This window comes from Chelonoidis abingdonii, chromosome 3, assembly GCF_003597395.2.
Source record: "Chelonoidis abingdonii isolate Lonesome George chromosome 3, CheloAbing_2.0, whole genome shotgun sequence".
NCBI lineage: Eukaryota > Metazoa > Chordata > Testudines > Testudinidae > Chelonoidis > Chelonoidis abingdonii.
In genome coordinates this window covers 124,961,444-124,979,597 of record NC_133771.1, presented here as the reverse complement: position 1 = coordinate 124,979,597, position 18,154 = coordinate 124,961,444, and the positions used below count along the sequence as shown (strand labels likewise).

General features: G+C 41.9%; 1 protein-coding gene across 2 annotated transcripts in view; it reads right to left on the bottom strand.

Moving 5' to 3' along the window:
* Positions 1 to 18,154, bottom strand: part of TMEM181 (transmembrane protein 181) — a 60,760-nt gene that overhangs the window by 20,588 nt on the left and 22,018 nt on the right. For both annotated transcript variants that reach the window (XM_032793316.2, XM_075064077.1), the window contains exons 2-6: positions 17,575 to 17,678; positions 11,658 to 11,710; positions 9,365 to 9,455; positions 8,639 to 8,760; positions 1,052 to 1,171 (exon numbers count right to left, since the gene is read on the bottom strand). In XM_032793316.2, the coding sequence (XP_032649207.1) occupies positions 1,052 to 1,171; positions 8,639 to 8,760; positions 9,365 to 9,455; positions 11,658 to 11,710; positions 17,575 to 17,678 (490 nt within the window). The remainder of the gene's footprint in view (positions 1 to 1,051; positions 1,172 to 8,638; positions 8,761 to 9,364; positions 9,456 to 11,657; positions 11,711 to 17,574; positions 17,679 to 18,154) is intronic.

Below are 18,154 nucleotides of genomic sequence, written 5' to 3'. Positions count from 1 at the left end.
AGCACTCCCACATCCGCTCCTCTACCCCCATTCCCAGCGTCTCCCACCCACTGGCAGCCCCACCGATTAGCGCCCGCCTTCCTCCCTCCACCTCCCGATCAGCTGTTTCATGGAGTGCAGAGGCTCTGAGAGGAGCAAGGGCATGGCAGGTGCAGGGGAGGACAAGGGAAGGAGTGGAGTGGGGGAAGGGCCTGTGGCAGAGCCAGGGGTTGAGCAGTGAGCAGTCCCTGGCACATTGTAAGTTGGTGCCTGAAGCTCCAGCCCCAGAGTCGAGCCTTATACAACCCCATATGCTTTTGGAAAGTCTGGAAAAATCCTACTAATCTCAATACACCTACCATAACAGTTGTAAAAGGCCAGTATGTGTTTGAGGATGTAAGATTTGAATTCACATATTAACCTGTCTAAACGAGACATTTCTTGTGAGCTCAGATCCCAACACTGCAATCAGTTGAACATGGGAATAACAGAAATGCAATTTTTGGATTGCCTATTTGTATGATAATAGCCAGGAGGCTTTTCCATTTTACAGTTATTTCTTAGCAGTGCTTGAGTTCAGAGCTGTAAGAACAAGACAAGGGTTTAACATGTGCATTCAAGTTTTTTTCAGTGGTGTGCTTTGTAAGAAAATATAGAATGGCCTTCTGAACAGGCTTTCCTTATCCACACTAATCAGAACTGTTCTAGCTGTAATCATGTTTGAACAGCTGTTGCTAGCTAGGTGTTAGTATGGATTTCCAAGGGCTAATAAAGATTTCTAGAGAACAGCACTACAGACTACCACTCTAGATAAGCACAAGTTCGTAACAGTTCTGACAGAAGAGTTCTTCTCCACACTAGTCAAGGAAATCGTGCTAGAACTTTGACAATGGCAAATAAAGTATGTTTACAATCTCAATGAGGATATGGCCTTAGCTTCCACACGTTCTCTGTGCAAGTATTTCACCTTCAAAAAAGGGAAATGTCGTACATTTTAGGGTTAAAGTAGCCTTCCACAACAATAATTAAAACTGAAGATTTTTTTTTTGCTAGCATGATACTGTTCACTTACTGTGAAATTCACATTCTTGATGGGGTACATCAGCTTATTCAGATCCTCAAAACCAACAATGACTTCGTACTGAGTGTAAGTCAGGTAGCCAAGGTGAACCACAATGATTTCGGCACATTTCTATGGAAACACACAGTAGAGTCAGAATAGCTCATAAGAGCTTGATGCTGTAATTTATATTTAAGGGCTTACACCTCATTACCATTTAATTACAAAAAATGACTAACAGAGAAGTTATCATGGATAAACAAATAAGGAGATTCAGAGAGATTCCAAAGGAATTTATTTACGGCACTCAAAATAAAAGTTCAATGGGTGTCAGCTGCCCGTCAGTCAAAATACAGCTATATTTCTCGGTATCTAAGTTTAAGATCTCCTGGTACCATTAATTTAATTTATTTATTTATGTTTAAAGATGACCTGCAAAAGACAAAAAGGGGTCTTTTTTTCTTTGATGTATCAATAAAACTTGAAAGCTTTCTTTAAGAAATGGCTTTTTTTTTTTTTACATTATAAATTTCTGGTCTTTGATGTCTTCTGTTGTGTTATCTTTTACTTTGAGATAGTTATGGATTAAAAACACTAAAAAATTGTCTGGCTCTGAAGTGGTATGAGGTTCTGCTGAGGACATCAAAGCAAAGGATCAGAGAGCTTTATACCGACTTTTTAAAAAATGTTAATGTGGGTCACCTCTTAACCCACATTAATATACAGCACAAGGAAATCACATCCTCCACAGCCAACTAAAAATGTACACAATCACCAACAATGGTTTTTTGAGGAGTGGAGGGACCCCCAAATAAATGACATTAGTTTTAGATTTGTCTGTGTGCAATTTTCTTTCTTTCAGTGTCAGAGAGCTAAGGAGAACAACAGAAAAATTCTAACTTTCCAAAGAAGGTTAGCACTCAGTGAAGGATACTTATATGCCTTTGTAACTACGAAACCAAAAACTGTAAACACATGAGCAATTAAATGCCCCAACAACTCAGCAGCAGTAGAAATGCCCTAGGCTTTCTTTGCTCAATCCACTATTTCCCCCTGATTATCCAAGCAGATTAGCACGCCATGCTGTGGTAATTTTCAAGTAATTGCACAATATATCATCTATACCTAGGGCCCTACCAAATTCAAGGTTCATTTTGGTCAATTTCATGGTCAGGAGAATTTAAAAATCATAAATTTCATGATTTTGCCTATTTAAATATGAATTTTCATAGTGTTGTAATTGTAGGGGTCCTGATTCAAAAAGGAGTTGTACAGGAGTTACAAGATTATTGTAGGGGGGTTTGCAGAATTACTACCCTTACTTATGTGCTGCTGCTGCTGCTGCTGGCGGCAGAGCTCCCTTCAGAACTGGGCAGCTGGAGACAGGCAGCTGCTGGTCATTAGCCCAGCTCTGAAGGCAGAGCTGCCGCCAGCAGCAGCGCAGGAGTAAGGATGGCATGGTATTGTATTGCCACCCTTACTTCTGCACTGCTGCTGACAGGGTGCTTCCTTCAGAGCTGGGCGGCCAGAGATGGGTGGCTGTTGGCTAGGTGCCTAGCTCTGAAGGCAGCACAGAAGTAAGGGTGGCAATACCGCAACCCCTCTAAAATAACCTTGAAACCCCCCTGCAACTCCCTTTTGGATCAGAATCCTCAATTTGAGAAATGCTGGTCTCCCCTCTGAAATCTGTATAATATCATAAGAACGGCCATACTGGGTCAGACCAAAGGTCCATCTAGCCCAGAATCCTGTTTTCCGACAATGGCCAATGCCAAGTGGCCCCAGAGGGAATGAACAAAACAGTTAATCAAGTGATTCATCCCCTGTAGCCCATTCCAAACTTCCTGCAGACATAGGCTAGGGACACCATCTCTGTCCATCCTGGCTAATAGCCATTGATGGACCTATCCTCCATTAACTTATTTAGTTTTTTTCTGAATCCTGTTATAGTCTTGGCCTTCACAACATCCTCTGGCAAGGAATTTCATGGGTTGACTGTGTTGTGTGAAGAAATACTTCCTTTTGTTTGTTTTAAAGCTGCTGCCTATTAATTTCGTTTGGTGACCCTAGTTCCTGTGTTATGAGAAAGAATAAATAACACTTCCTTGTTTACTTCCTCCACACCAGTTATGATTTTATAGACCTCTATCATATCCCCCTTTAGTCATCTCTTTTCCAAGCTGAAAAGTCACAGTCTTAATCTCTCCTCATATGGCAGCTGTTCCATACCTCTAAACATCTTTGTTGCCCTTTTATGAACCTTTTCCAATTCCAATATATCTTTTTTGAGATGGGGCGACCACTTCTGCATGCAGTGGTCAAGATGTGGGCATACCATGGATTTATATAGAGGCAATATGGTATTTTCTGTCTTATTATTATCTATCCCTTTCTCAATGATTTGCAACATTCTGTTTGCTTTTTTGACTGGCACTGCACACTGAGTGGATATTTTCAGAGAACTATTCACAGTGACTCCAAGATCTCTTTCTTGAGTTGTAACAGCTAATTTAGACCCCATCATTTTATATGTATAGTTGGGATTTTTTTTTGCATTTTTGCATTTTGCAATTTTTTTGCATTTTCAACGTTGAATTTCATCTGCCATTTTGTTGCCTGGTCACCCAGTTTTGAGGGATCCTTTTGTAGCTCTTCGCAGTCTGCCTGGGACTTAATTTTGAGCAATTTAGTATCATCGGCAAATTTTGCCACCTCACTGTTTATCCCGTTTTCCAGATCATTTATAAATCTATTGAATAGAACTGGGCCTAGTACAGATCTCTGGAGGACACCACTATTTACCTCTCTTCATTCTGAAAACTGACCATTTCTACCCTTTGTTTCCTATCTTTTAACCAGTTAACAATCCCTGAGAGGACCTTCCCTCTTATCCCATGACAGCTTACTTTAGTGAAGAATCTTTGGTGAGGGACCTTGTCAAAGGCTTTCTGAAAATTTAAGTACACTATATCCACTGGATCCCCCTTATCCACATGCTTGTTGACACCCTCAAAGAATTTTAGTAGATTGGTAAGGCATGATTTTCCTTTACAAAAATCATGTTGACTCTTCCCCAACAAATTATGTTCATCTATGTGTCTGACAATTTTGTTCTTTACTATGATTTCAACAAGTTTGCCCGGTACTGAAGTCAGGTTTACTGGCCTGTAATTGTCAGGATCACTTCTGGAGCCCTTTTTAAGAACTGGCATCACATTAGTTTTCCTCCAGTCATTTGGTACTGAAGCCGATTTAAAGGATAGGTTACAGACTACAGTTAGAAATTCTGCAATTTCACATTTGAGTTGCTTCAGAACTCTTGGGTGAATATCATCTGGTCCTGGTGACTTATTACTGTTTAGTTTATCAATTTGTTCCAAAACTTCCTCTAATGACATCTCAATGACACTTCCTCAGATTTATCATCTAAAACATAGGGTAAATGCACACAAAAGACCAGATTTCATGGTGGGATACCAGATTTCACAGTCCATGATGCGTTTTTCATTACCGTGAATTTGGTAGGGCCTTATCTATACCTAGTAAGAAAGGGACATGGTTTATGTTCTTAAGTCTGCCCATTTGTAAGCAGTCTCCATTTCAACCAACAAGATTGCAGTACAAATACACAAGGCCATGTTCATCCATATGCAAAGTATACAGCTGCATAGGGCACCAGGAAATTTGGGGCACCAAATTTCCTGATACCCTGTGCAGTTGCATCCTGCTCCAGCCGCTGCTCTGGCTCTTCCCCAGCTTCCCCCGGCTCTTCCCTGCTCTGCCCATTCCCTGCCCCAGCCCCGCCTCAGCCCCACCCCCACTCCTCTGAGCTCTGCAGCAGGGCCGAGCCTGCACTCACCAGTGGCAGGAAGTGCAGCGACCCAGCCCTAGCCGCGCTGCCAGTGAGTGCTGGGGAGTGGTTCCCCGCTGCCCTCAAGCCAGCCCCATCCTCCCCGCAGAGGCCTGGGGCCCCAGCACCCCTCACAGGGGGGGCTGCGCAGGGCCCCAGAATTACTATGAACAGCCCTGCAAATATACCTTTGCACCCTGCTCAAGTTTCTAACTATAACAGCTGTAACATTTCAGTGGATATCTCCCAGGACAGTGCTGGGAACTGGAAGAATGCAGGGGAAGAGAAAACACTGGTACTTCAATTCCTTTCAAAACTAGTAATGGAAGTCTAGGTAGAAAGAAACTAATTTTCAGACACTGGTCAGGTGAATGACATTTATTATCTTTCCCACTGGTCCTGACTAGCGTGACGGACCCAAACCATGGGGTACAAGAGTCTGGTAGAGGGCAAACATACTGGTCACTGGATGAGTAGTTTTCTGCTCCCTGAGTGACCAGAGCAGGGGCTGCACTAGAGTAATCAGGAACCTGCTAGAACCAATTAAGACAGATGGGCCGATTAGAACACCTGCAGCCAATCAAGGCAGGCTAATCAGGGCACCTGGGTTTAAAAAGGAGCTCACTCCAGTCAGGCCAGGGGGAGCCAGAGGAGAGGAAGTGTGTGTGAGGAGCTGGGAGCAAGGAGCTGAGAGTGTGCTGCTGGAGGACTAAGGAGTACAAGCGTTATCAGACACCAGGAGGAAGGTCCTGTGGTGAGGATAAAGAAGGTGTTTGGAGGAGGCCATGGGGAAGTAGCCCAGGGAGTTGTAGCTGTCATGCAGCTGTTACAGGAGGCACTATAGACAGCTGCAATCCACAGGGACCTGGGCTGGAACCCGGAGTAGAGGACGGGCATGGGTTCCCCCCAAACCTCCCAACTCCTGATCAGACACAGGAGGAGTTGACCCAGACTGTGGGGAAGATCACTGTGGTGAACTAATCTGCCAATAAGCACAGGACCCACCAAAGTAGAGGAGGAACTTTGTCCCACTAGTCATCCAGAGTTCAATGTTACTCAGGTAAGACCCAGAGTTAATCTAACTTTCAACATGTATATAGTATAGACACTCTACTGGTTTTTGGAAGAGACTACTCTTGAGAGAGTGAGAGTAATAAATCTTAGGAACAATTTTTACCAAGGGTTGTGGAAGATTCTTCATCACTGGCAATTTTAAATGAAGATTGGATGTCCTCCTAAAAGATATGCTCTAGTTCAAACAGGAATTATTTCGGAGACGTTCTAGCCCCTGGGTTATGGAGGTCAGACTAGATCATCATAGTTGTCCCTTCTGGCCACAGAATCTCTGACAGATGCCAGACTGTCCTCTAGTCTCTGTTGCTGTCAAAGTGAGTCAACAGAACCAAGAGAAAAAGAAGGTGCACAATACTGCTGTGATAATGCACGAAACTTTCATAAGCACTTAAATGACTAAGAGCCTAACCACTGAATGCCAATAGGATTTGGGTTTGTAAGTCATTTAGGCACTTTTGAACATTTTATCTAATCTTTTTATTATTTTCTTTTTTACATCTGGTAGAGGGGATCACAAGCCAGAAAACTAGAAACAGCATCTAGACTGACTTAAGACATTCAAAACATTCAGAATGCCCACGTATAAGTGAGACAAAGTGACCAAGCAGAGACAGAGCATCTCTTAACACACTCACGTTACAAATATTTGAAATATTTCACTAAGCCTTCCAAAGAAATAGCCTGATGGCACAGAGGAGAATTTGGGGGAATTTTTGGGTCACAGGTTGGCAGGACAGGATGGGTCTCACACTCCTCTAAAACCCTTCTATATTGAAATCCTTAAAGAAACACCATCAGTCATGAAGGATTGCACGCTCCATTTCCCCCTTCCTCTTGCAAGATTCAACTGTCTTGAGTCAGCCTAAAGGCTAACTAATGCTTGGGGACTTTAAAAAAAAGAGAAAAAAAAATGAATCCAGCAGAGAGAGGAAAAAATGTCAAGTCCAGAATATCTGACTTATGATTAGGGCCCTACCAAATTCACAGTCGTGAAAACACACATCCCGGACCATCTGGTCTTTTGTGTGATTTTATCCTATACTATACAGATTTCACGGGGGAGACCAGCATTTCTCAAATTGGAGTCCCTAACTCAAAAGGGAGTTGTGGTGAAGGGGTTGGGGCGGAGTCACAAGGTTATTTTAGAAGGGAGGCACGATATTGCCATCCTTACTTCTGCAGTGCCTTCAGAGCTGGTGGCCGGGCACCCAGTTCTGAAGGCAGTGCCCCATCAGCAGCAGCGCAGAAGGATGGCTTGGTATGGTACTGCCACCCTTACTTCTGTGGTGCTGCCTTCAGAGCTGGGCAGCCAGAGAGTGGCATCTGCTGACTGAGGACCCAGCTCTGCAGACAACAGTGCCATTCTCATGAGACTTGGTAGATCTCTGCCCTCCTAGTGGGAGATGGGGTTTTGTTCAGTGGTCTGCCCTTTATGAAGAATCTAGCCAGGTAAAATACTGGCTACAGCTGTACCCTCCTGAACAATTTCAGTTGCCACTGGTGAGAAAGAAGGTGTTTCTGAGCTTTGTTTGTGACTGTGTGGAGACTTAATAGCTCAGGAGATTGGTAGGAGAATACAGAGCATCTCAGCTCCAGATCATCTCTTTCAAATCTGACCCAGCCTGGGAGTCAGATTTGAAAGAGATTATCATTATAACTGTTTGGTAACCTCTGTGAAATTAGTTGTCCTGTTCAGTTTGTGGTGAACAGATGCAGTATTACCTACTCCATCTGCTTAAAAATACTGAGATTACTTCTGTGTTGCTGCTGGCGATTGGCTCTGCCTTCAGAGTTTGGCTCAGCCACTGCTCTCCAGCTGCCCAGCTCTGAAGGCAGCGCCGCCACCAACAGCAGTACCGAAACCCACCCTACCATAACCTTGAGACCCCCCACAACTCCTTTTTGGGTCAGGACTCCTACAATCACAACACCATGACAGTTCAGATTTAAATAGCTGAAATCATGAAATTTATGATTTTTAAAATCCTATGACCATGAAATTGACCAAAATGGATGGTGAATTTGGTAGGGCCCTAATTATGATATATGGTCCTCACTGTGTAATTAAGATCATTCTTCTAAAGAAAGTCTCACTCATGAGGAGCTGTAGTTTCACAGCTCTTTAAGTTAAACTAACTCAAATCTTAGATACCGAAGAAAAGGTATCCTAGAACTTTAAAACCTTAAATGAATACACTTAAATAATATTTTGTCTCATACTCAAGGCAGTGACTATATTACAGCATTCTGATACTTCCATTTAGGATCTGTCCACATTAATACTACAACAGTGCCAGCAGCAACTGTGTTTCAACACAGTCATGTCCAGCTGAGTTTTGCCATTTTCCCAGTGTGGAAAGGATTTTTTTTCCCCTGTAATTCAGTTCCATTCATGTTGTTGACAACCTGAAAAGTATTCTATTTTACGGTTTGGTTACTATGGATCTCAAAAGAAGTCATGCCACACAGCTGGAGGAAGCCATATTACAGCCTTGCTAGCAAAATCCAAGAAACAGTATTACTAGCACAACTGCAAGGACAATATAGACAAACTCTTACTGAAAGTTTTTCCCTGTGGCCCTCCTTATCAGATACTCCCCCCCACATCTACGACACACAAGTAGTTTTAAAAGAATAACGTTTACAATCAGTGTTGTTTCAAAAAAAATACTTACTTGTGCACAGTTTAGCATTCTCGTCCGATTGTAAACTTGTTTATTAATGAAGGATGAACTTCCATTTTCTTCTACACCACGTATTTTAACTGTTATAGTAACATTTGTTTTGAAGCTGGATTCTGTAATTAAAGAGAAAAATATTAAGTTGTTGTCCAAAACAAATGCAGAAATAAAATCTCAAATAGAGTTACTAGGTGCAGCAATACTCTCATCTTACTGAAGCCGATTCAGGTATGCATTGTTACAGTAGAGAGGAAAAATCTTGCATTCCTGACTTGGGCAAGAATTCCCATTGAAGTCAGTGTGGTATTCAGTGCAATTAGCAATACCTGATAACGTGATCTGAGAATCTGAGTGTTAATCTATAGTCAATATCTTGTTACATCAACTAGTCTAATCCCAAAAAGAGGAAGCTAAAGAGAGAGAGACAAACACACAACACTACTGCTTTAGCAAAATATATAAAAAACAAACAACTTCGAAATTTCCCTGCAGCCATTCCCTTAGATTTTTAGCTAACAAGTCAAGTTCTGCATATTTATTGTGATGGGTGGGTTTTTTCCATGCATTTTGGATCCAAGTAAAACTACATGATGATATACATGACAGTTAAGTGAAACACAGGTCAACTACTATAACGGTAATTGACTTGTTATACCTACTGTAATAAAATTCCAGGATAACATTAGTTTTCTGAAATAATAACTTGGACAAGGTGCTTACCGTCAGGCTGATCCAGCTGAATCATACATGTCAGCCACAGCTGCTGATTATAAGTGGACAATGGTTTTGAATTTAATTTAAATGGTCTCATCTGGAAGAAAACAAGTAGCATTTGAGGTAATTCACATTCATCCTACTGCACTAGCCATTTGGACATGCAATGAATAAATACTTCTGTTACCGTTCTACACTTCTGACAGAAAAGCATATGTTTTTTTTTTTAATCCATTAAATGATCAGTCGTCAGTACAGTGCTGGTGGTGTGAACACCACCCTTGAATACACTTCATTTTATCAGCACACAGAGTTTGTGTAGCTTTGAATTAAGAGACAGAAATATTTAAAGAAATAAAAGCAGCAGCAAACAGTTAAAGAGAATGCAAGTACAGAAAGGAAATACAGTTTTATACTTTCAAATCAAGTACCAAAAGTAGTTTATTTCTAGCTCTACACTTCAAAAGTCAGAGTTTTGGTCATCAAATTGCTACATGTCAGACTTATTTAACTTTTTTGTGTATCAAAATGGCAGCCATTTCCCCTTGGATGTTCTAAAACTTTCATATTCCTTTTAAAACCACGAAACAAGAAATGAATAGGTACGAGCTGCAAGCAGACGTAGGTCAAATTCTGAATGGATGTTTTTCTAAAAGATATACTCTAATTCAAACAGGAATTAATTTAGGGAAGTCTTATTACCCGTGTTTTATACAGGAGGTCAGACTAGATGATCATAATGGTCCCTTCTAGTCTAGATTCACAGTTTACAAGGAGCAGTGGTAGAAGAGAAAGGGTTGGCTTTTCCTTGCCATACCTCTGCTCATCTGGGTACAATAAGTGTATAAGAATGTTTTAGAGAACAGAAACCAAATATACATAGGTGGCAAGTTAAATATAGAGAGCACAGGTATAACATTCAGGGCTCAACAAATTGAATACATAACTTTATTATTTCAAAGCAATTTAAGTACTGTCCCAAATCCCCCATCATACTACTGCCAAAGGTAAAACTGGAGTGGGTGTAGGAAAAAAACAAGAGCTAAGATGCAGGAGAAGTGCAGAGCCTTGAAAGTGAGGACGTGAAGGTTGCTTTTAGGATACCAGATCTCTGGTGTTTATTTCATACCTTTCACTTACCAATGAACAACAGCCAATAAAAAAAAAAATATTTCTTCCAGTTGACAGAATTGAAAATGTATGTGGAGGTGTTAGTCCTTATTGAGGACTTTTTAAATTCTCTGCTTTCAATTTCCTCTCCACCTCACTCCCTTAAGGATGCACATTGTGGTTGTCTTTCTTGGCTAAAGAGCGACGCATGGGTTCTCAAGGAAATCCCACACTTTGGTTGGCCACAGTGTCAGCTGCAGAGCAATTCTGCCCTATCACAGGTCTCCCTAATTTACCAGTCTGGAGAAGAACTAACTGATACTAGAAACTGATGCTGGGTACTTATGAGTAAGGCCACTTTTTAGTCACGGGTATTATTAGTAATAGTCACGGACAGGTCACAGGCCGTAAACAAAAATTCATGGCCTGTGACCTATCCATGACATTTACTATACAACCCTAACTAAAACTGGGGGGGAGGCGAGGGAGCTCAGGGGGACAGCCTGGGGGTGGGGGGCAGCGCAGCAGGTGCTGGGGAGAAGGGCCGGGGGGTGCAGCAGGTGCTCAGGGATAGCATTGTGGGTGCTCGGGTGGTGGCCAGGGGGCACAATGGGTGGGTGGGGGGCGCACAGGTGCTTTGGGGGGGCAGAGAAGGCTCCCTACCTGGTTCCTGAGCTCCACTTGCTGCCTCCGCTCCACCTCAAGCCCCAGTTCTACAGCTCCCATTGGCTGGGAACCGCAGCCAAAGGGAACTACAGGGACAGTGCTTGGCAGAAGAGGCAGCAGATGCAGGTAAGAGCTGAGGGAGGGGGGCCACCCCCAGGTAAGCACTGCCCAGCACCCCAATCCTCAGCCCCCCTACACCCAAACTCCTGCTGCTGGGGGGTTCAGGGGCTACCCAAGTTCCTCAGGCAGCCCCCGGGCCAGGCCCACCAGCCACTGCAAAAGTCACAGAGGTCACGGAATCCATGACCTCTGTGACAAACACAGAGCTTTACTCATGAGGCAGCATAAAGAACTAATCCAAGAAAATTCTGAATTCTCATGCAGGTTGGAAAGCACAACACACAGATATAATTTTCCATTTAAAATCTGACTTCTTAAGCATGTGTGTAAATTAATAAAATACTTCTTACCAAATAAAGTCATCAGTGCCTGCCATGTAACAATAATATAATGTAGTTCTTACCTTTAAGTTACTCAATGTAGCTGTTACTGCAGTGGATTCAATTACACTAGGACCTAAATGATAGTCAAAAGGAGAGAAGACAGTACTGAAGTAAAGCCATAAATAATGACATCATAGTAAGAAAATTATACAAGTCTGAAGTCTCTTTAATCTCAGGATTCAAAGCACTTTGCAAATATTAGTTATGCAATACCCCAGTGAAGCAGGCAAATATTACACCAGGTTACTGATGTGTAAACTGAGGGGCAAGTCCCTTGATAGCCATGCAAGCCCATTTAACAATTAAGTAGCAGAACAGGGACAAGAAGTCAGGAGTGCCAAGTCCCAGATCTCTACTCTGCCACATGCTACAAATGCATTCAAATAAGACACTAGATATTTCCTTCCAACTACAATTTTTTTTTCCCAATCCTATTAAAAATTCACAGCCCACCCCAACTAATAAATTGACTCTGCTACGTTTCTGATTAATAAATTTTTGTAACTGTCCAATAAAGATTGATGCTATGGTTAATACCTACAGGTGGGTCCAGAGGTAGAAGTGAGGAGGCATTAGCAGGAAAGAGAGATCTATTTAAGTTGTCCTACAGCATTAGAGTGCCCAGTACACCACTGGCATGCCTTGTGGTTACAGTAATGATATTTTGTGGAATGAGTGTTGGATTTTGACCATCTTGGCCTGTTGAACAGAATTACCTATGTGTGTGTCTAGGTTACATATAATTAAGGCTAAGATTTTTAGTAAAAGTCACGGACATGTCACAGGCAATAAAAAAAAATTCATGGAAGCCGTGACCTGTCTAACTTTTGCTGCTGCGGCTCCATAGTTTCTCCCACCACTATGGTGGCTGAGAGCTGTGGGGTTCCCTCTCTGCATCCATGGGAGCTAGAAGCTGCAGGGTGATCATATTTCCTAAAGAGAAAAAATGGGAAAACCCCAGCTGCTCACCTGAGGCAGCCCCCCACCCTGTGCATGAAGCTGTCCCCCATCACTGGAACCTTGCAGGGGGCCCCCGTTACTGGAACCCTGCCAGGGCCCCACTGGCTGCCAGCTCCAGAGTCCCGCAGCCCCTGGCACTGAAGCAAGCAGAGAATGTCAAAGAGGTCTCTGGAAATCACCGATTCCGTGACTTTCATGACCTCCATGACATAAACATAACTTACATAAATTGATCCTTATAGACATTAAAAAATGTGAATGGTTTCACTGAGGTTCTACTGCAGATATGGATGTTGTTTTCAACAATGACATTTAAATTGATTTGTAAAAGCAGCAGACTGAATGGCTCTTCTGGTCATGGAACTAAAGAATAATGAACAAACTATTATACGCTCAGCCTCACAGAAACAGTGAAAATGAACCTTTACAGAATTAAGGAGTACTTAGGTAGGTGAGCAGAAAAACTGTACCAGTACAGAAAACAAGCTCAGCATCTTCATAGGCCAACTTGCATCTTTTCTGCATTCTTTACTCCCCAGAACTAACATGAAAGAACCATGCAACGGGAAGGAGAATGGATGCCTCTAAGAGACAAGAGATCTGAATGAGGTCCTGGGTTACAAAGATCAGAGCAGCAGACATCTTTAATTAAAGGAATGCCTGCTTTCACATAGGAATAAGGCTCCTGCTCAGCTCCCAGTACTGCAGGTATATACGCTAGATGTGTGGAATGGAATGTACAAGTGAGAGACAGCAGACATACCATCAAGTCCCTCCCACCACACCCCCTCTTGCTTCTTTAAGTCTGCTCAGGTGTGTGTGTGCGCGCGCATGTGTGATTCACTAATGCCATACAACTTTAACTGGTGAGCACTGCACTGTGCATGCCCCTCTCCCATACAGAGAACATGAAGTTGTTAATAATGGAGTAAAACAAATCTAGTGCTACCAACTACTGAAAAAATATATCACATCTTAGAGGCCCATAATGCTGTATATTCTCTTTTCACAGGTCGGTATTCACACAAGTATCTAAGTGTTTGTTATGACCAGCATATGAACTATGCATCTTTTCGTCAAGAATAGTATTTTTCTGGTGCACTTTGAAAAAATAGTTGGGGGCTTACCAAGAATTTACAACACCTCTCCCCCCCGAAGTATTTTCTCCCCAGTTTCCCTTAAATAACAAACAAACTGAAACGTTTCCTTTCTTAAAAGGAAAAAAAAAACTCTTACAGACAGACTAGATTTTTTCTGTAGGGTTGCTCAGGAATGTGCAGCTAGATGTTTAGTTTTTAAAACCAAAATGCACTCAGAAAGTACTTTTTTAAAGAATGATATGGACTCTGCAAGTGAGCATAATAAAAAGGTAGATCAAATGTTTTTCCTCACAAGGTCAAGTAAGTTCTTTTAAAAGCAAAAATCAATCAATGTAATAATGAGTTGAGTCCATGTCCTGTCAACACACCTGGCTGCTAAAGCAATCTCATGAGGATAAGAATCCCACAGCACCGCCAATTCCTGAAGAAAATCAAAGGTCGGACCACACTTCCAACAAGGTACAAAGAACCATGAATTCCTTACAACAGCAGAGTTACATGGGACAGGGGCATCCACATTATGAGAGCTACATGCAAGTAAATGCAATGCAACACACCACTAACAAAATTCCATACTGAGAACGGTCATTCATTAGGCCTGAACAACATTTACGAGAGCACTGCTTTTCCCATTATTAGTCAAAGCCTGCTGTCACATGCCTGTAAGTCCCAATCAAATAATTACAACCGAATGTAGCACACATAACAGAAGAATATGGCCCAATTATTTAGCTGAGTCAGGAACAGCTCTAATGAAGCCATTCCCATTTCTTGCTTAATAGTTCATAAGAGATGTAATCTGAAAACTACATTTACATAAAATCATAGTAAGGACCATGCATTGCCCTAATTTGCTCCCAGGCACCTCCCAGCAACGTCACTCTCTTACGTATGAAGATGATGGCAGTTAGTTTGGTTCTGAAATTTTAAGAGCAACTAACAGCATCTAAGACAGTTCTATTTTATGGCTGATTTTTGGTCATTTATGCTACTGTTATTTTTTGTTCATTTTTTTAAAGCAGCTTTTGAGTGTGGCAAAGTTCAGCAGACTGAACAGAAAAATGTTTCCATGCTCATCATTTCCAGGATGGACAGAATGAATTTAGAATTCTTGTCTAGTATGTTACCAAAATAACACCCCAACATCTGAGCTCAAAGGAACACTCTCCCACACAGTCTCATAGTCTGCAGCAGACTCCAGCAATGCTAATTAGAAATGCTGATAAGGCAGCTCCTGTTAGTCCACAAGCAGCAGCCCAATGGGGTGGTTACAGGTTTAACTGGCCAAAGGAAGGGATAGCTCAGTGCTTTGAGCACTGGCCTACTAAACCCAGGGTTGTGAGTTCAACCCTTGAGGAGGCCATTTAGGGATCTGGGGCAAAAATAATAGTTGGGGATTGGTCCTGTTTTGAGCAGGGGGTTGTACTAGATGACCTAAAGAGGTCCCTTCCAATCCTGATATTCTGTGATATAGATACTCCCGACCCTACTCTCAAGACCACCACCATTTCACTAGTGACTCTCTATCATAGCTTTCCTACTCAGATCTGAACCTTAGAGTTCAGAAAATAAGTTGCTAGCATGAAACCTCCAAGCTTAATTACCAGCTTGGATCTTATAGGGCTGCCACCAGACAAAAATTCCAGTGTTTGGCTCACTCTGGTCTCCCCAAAACCTTCCCTGGGGGACCCCAAGACTCAGATGCCCTGAGTCTAACCACAAAAGGAAATAACCCTCCTCCCCTTGTCTTCTCTTTACTTCCTCCCAGGCTTCCCCTCCCTGGATGGTCCGGGACGATCACCCTATTTCAATTCCTTGAAATACAACACCGAGAGATCAAGAGTCTCTCCCCCCTCTCCCAGAGGCTATACAAATTCAAGCTTAGTAACTCTAACACAAAGAGATTTCCCCCTTCCCTTCGTTCATTAGCCTTAACCAGAGAAAAAAACTGAACAGGTCTTAAAAAGAAAGCTTTATAGAAAAAGAAAGAAAAAGACATAAAAATGGTCTCTGTATCAAGATGACAATATACAGGGTCAATTGCTTAAAAGAAAAAATGAATAAACAGCCTTATCCAAAAAGAATTACAATTTAAAACATTCCAGTAAAATACACACATGTAAATACAAAAAAAACAATATAAGCCTATTGTTTTTCTACCTTTGTACTCACAACTTGGAAACAGAAGATTAGAAAACCTGAAGGTAAAAAGATTCTCCCTCAGAGCCGAGAGAGCACAGAGTCACAGACAAAAGACACACACCCAAAAATTCCCTCCCTGAGCTTTGAAAAATCCGGTTTCATGATTGGTCCTCTGGTCAGGTGTTTGGTTCCCTTTGTTAACCCTTTACAAGTAAAAGAAACATTAACCCTTAGCTATCTGTTTATGACACTCTCAGCTTCCAAAATCCTGGAACATAACATGGCCCCCACAGAGTAACACAGATCTTCAGCCACATTTTAAACTGGAGACTCAGTTACTATTTATTAATGAAAAGCTGTTTGCCCGCTTTATATTATTATCAAAAATATTTTGCATTTCTATGGCACCTTCCATCCAATGCATTACAATTAATTAATTCTCAACACCCTTATGGGGAAGCAGAGTATTATCCCCAACCATTTTACAGATGGAAGACTGAGGCAGAGAGAAGATAAAGTGTGATTCTAAGTAAAAAGCTACACCTTCTTATTCAAGAGATCTGCTCATGTGTACTCACTTACTATTGCAAAGTATTTACTACTGCCAGCTCTGCAGAAGGCACGTACCTCTGGAAGAATAAACCGGATTATTTTCTGGCCTGTGCATCAGAACAATTCACAGTATTCTAATTAGAGTCAGCTATTTTCCATTGCTACACTTGTGTAATCCTCACTGAAGGCAATAAGGTTTGACAGCTGTAACTAAGGGAATAATCTGAGACAACAGGGCTGCATTAGTATAAATGAGTGGTAAATTGTTTATACTACTGAAGCTGCACAAGTTAAAGAATGCAGTTTGATTCTCAGATCTCAAGCTGAATTTGCAGTTGCAGGGCTGACAGTTACACACACACACACTCATACAACTAGAAAGCCTCTTCTTTTACTTGTAAACTGAGCACATTTGAGATGGAGTCATTGAGATGGGGGGTGGAACACCATATGATGCCATTTTTCACAGAGCCACTTTGAGTAATACCACACCCATAAACGGTATCCAGATTTCTAACACCCAGTCCTGTGCTTTAATTACCATACTTCCTCTTAATATGTTGCTTTTCTAGCCCAAATGTATGCAGGTATTAGCCACCTGTAATCAGCAGACCAAGGTTTCTTAGACAAATTGATCTTCCATTTAGCTAACCTTAAATGTACCATTTGCTTAATTAGCATCTACTTCAGTACAGAAACTGTACGACTAAGCAAGGAAATCTATTCAATACATATGTAGGAAAAAACCTGTAAACACCAGATGCAGACTTGCAGCTATGTACAGCTCCAGAGATCAAGGCACTAGCCTCATTAATAATGGAGCAAATCTGTGGAGAATAAGGGTACGTCTATACTACCCGCCGGATAGTAACCAATCTATGGGGGATCAATTTATTGCGTCTCATCTAGATGTGATAAATCGATCCCCAAATCGATGCCCGTACTCCACCTCAGCAGGAGGAGTAAGCGGAGTCCATGGAGGAGCCACAGCAGTCGACTTGCCACCGTGAGAACGACCAGGTAAATCAAACTAAGATACTTGGACTTCAGCTACGCAAATAGTGCAGCTGAAGTTGCATATCTAAGATCGATCCCCCACCCCAGCATAGACCAGTCCTTAGTTATTTACACAAGTTAAGATATACAAACAGCCATAGCTTTTAAAAAAAGACCATTATCTTACCTGCAATTCCTATGAAGACTGTCAAACCAAAACAAATGAAGAATACAACAAAGACCAGGACAAAGTGTCGTTTGGACAGTGTATACAATCGCATTGGTGCTAACCTGCAGGAAGCAAAAGAAAGCCCAGAATTAGCACTCAGTAATGGCACTTGTAAAAAGAGACTGCATCAGCCAGTCCTCACTTATAATAAAAAAAATTAAAACAATTTCTGTGGCAATGTGGAATACCAAGAAGAATCCATCAATGATGAACTTTTACAGAGCAAGCGTAACAGTTTCCTTCGAGCCATGCACACTCAGTGTCACCAACTCTCATGAATTTTTTTCTAAGTGGTTAGAGGTTGAAAATACTGCACACTAAAGAACATGAACATAAGAACGGCCGTACTGGGTCAGACCAAAGGTCCATCTAGCCCAGTATCCTTTCTACTGACAGTGGTCAATGCCCGGTATCCCAGAGGGACTGAACCTAACAGGTAATGATCAAGTGATCTCTCTCCTGCCATCCATCTCCACCCTCTGACAAACAGAGGCTAGGGACACCATTCCTTACCCCATCCTGGCTAATAGCCATTAAT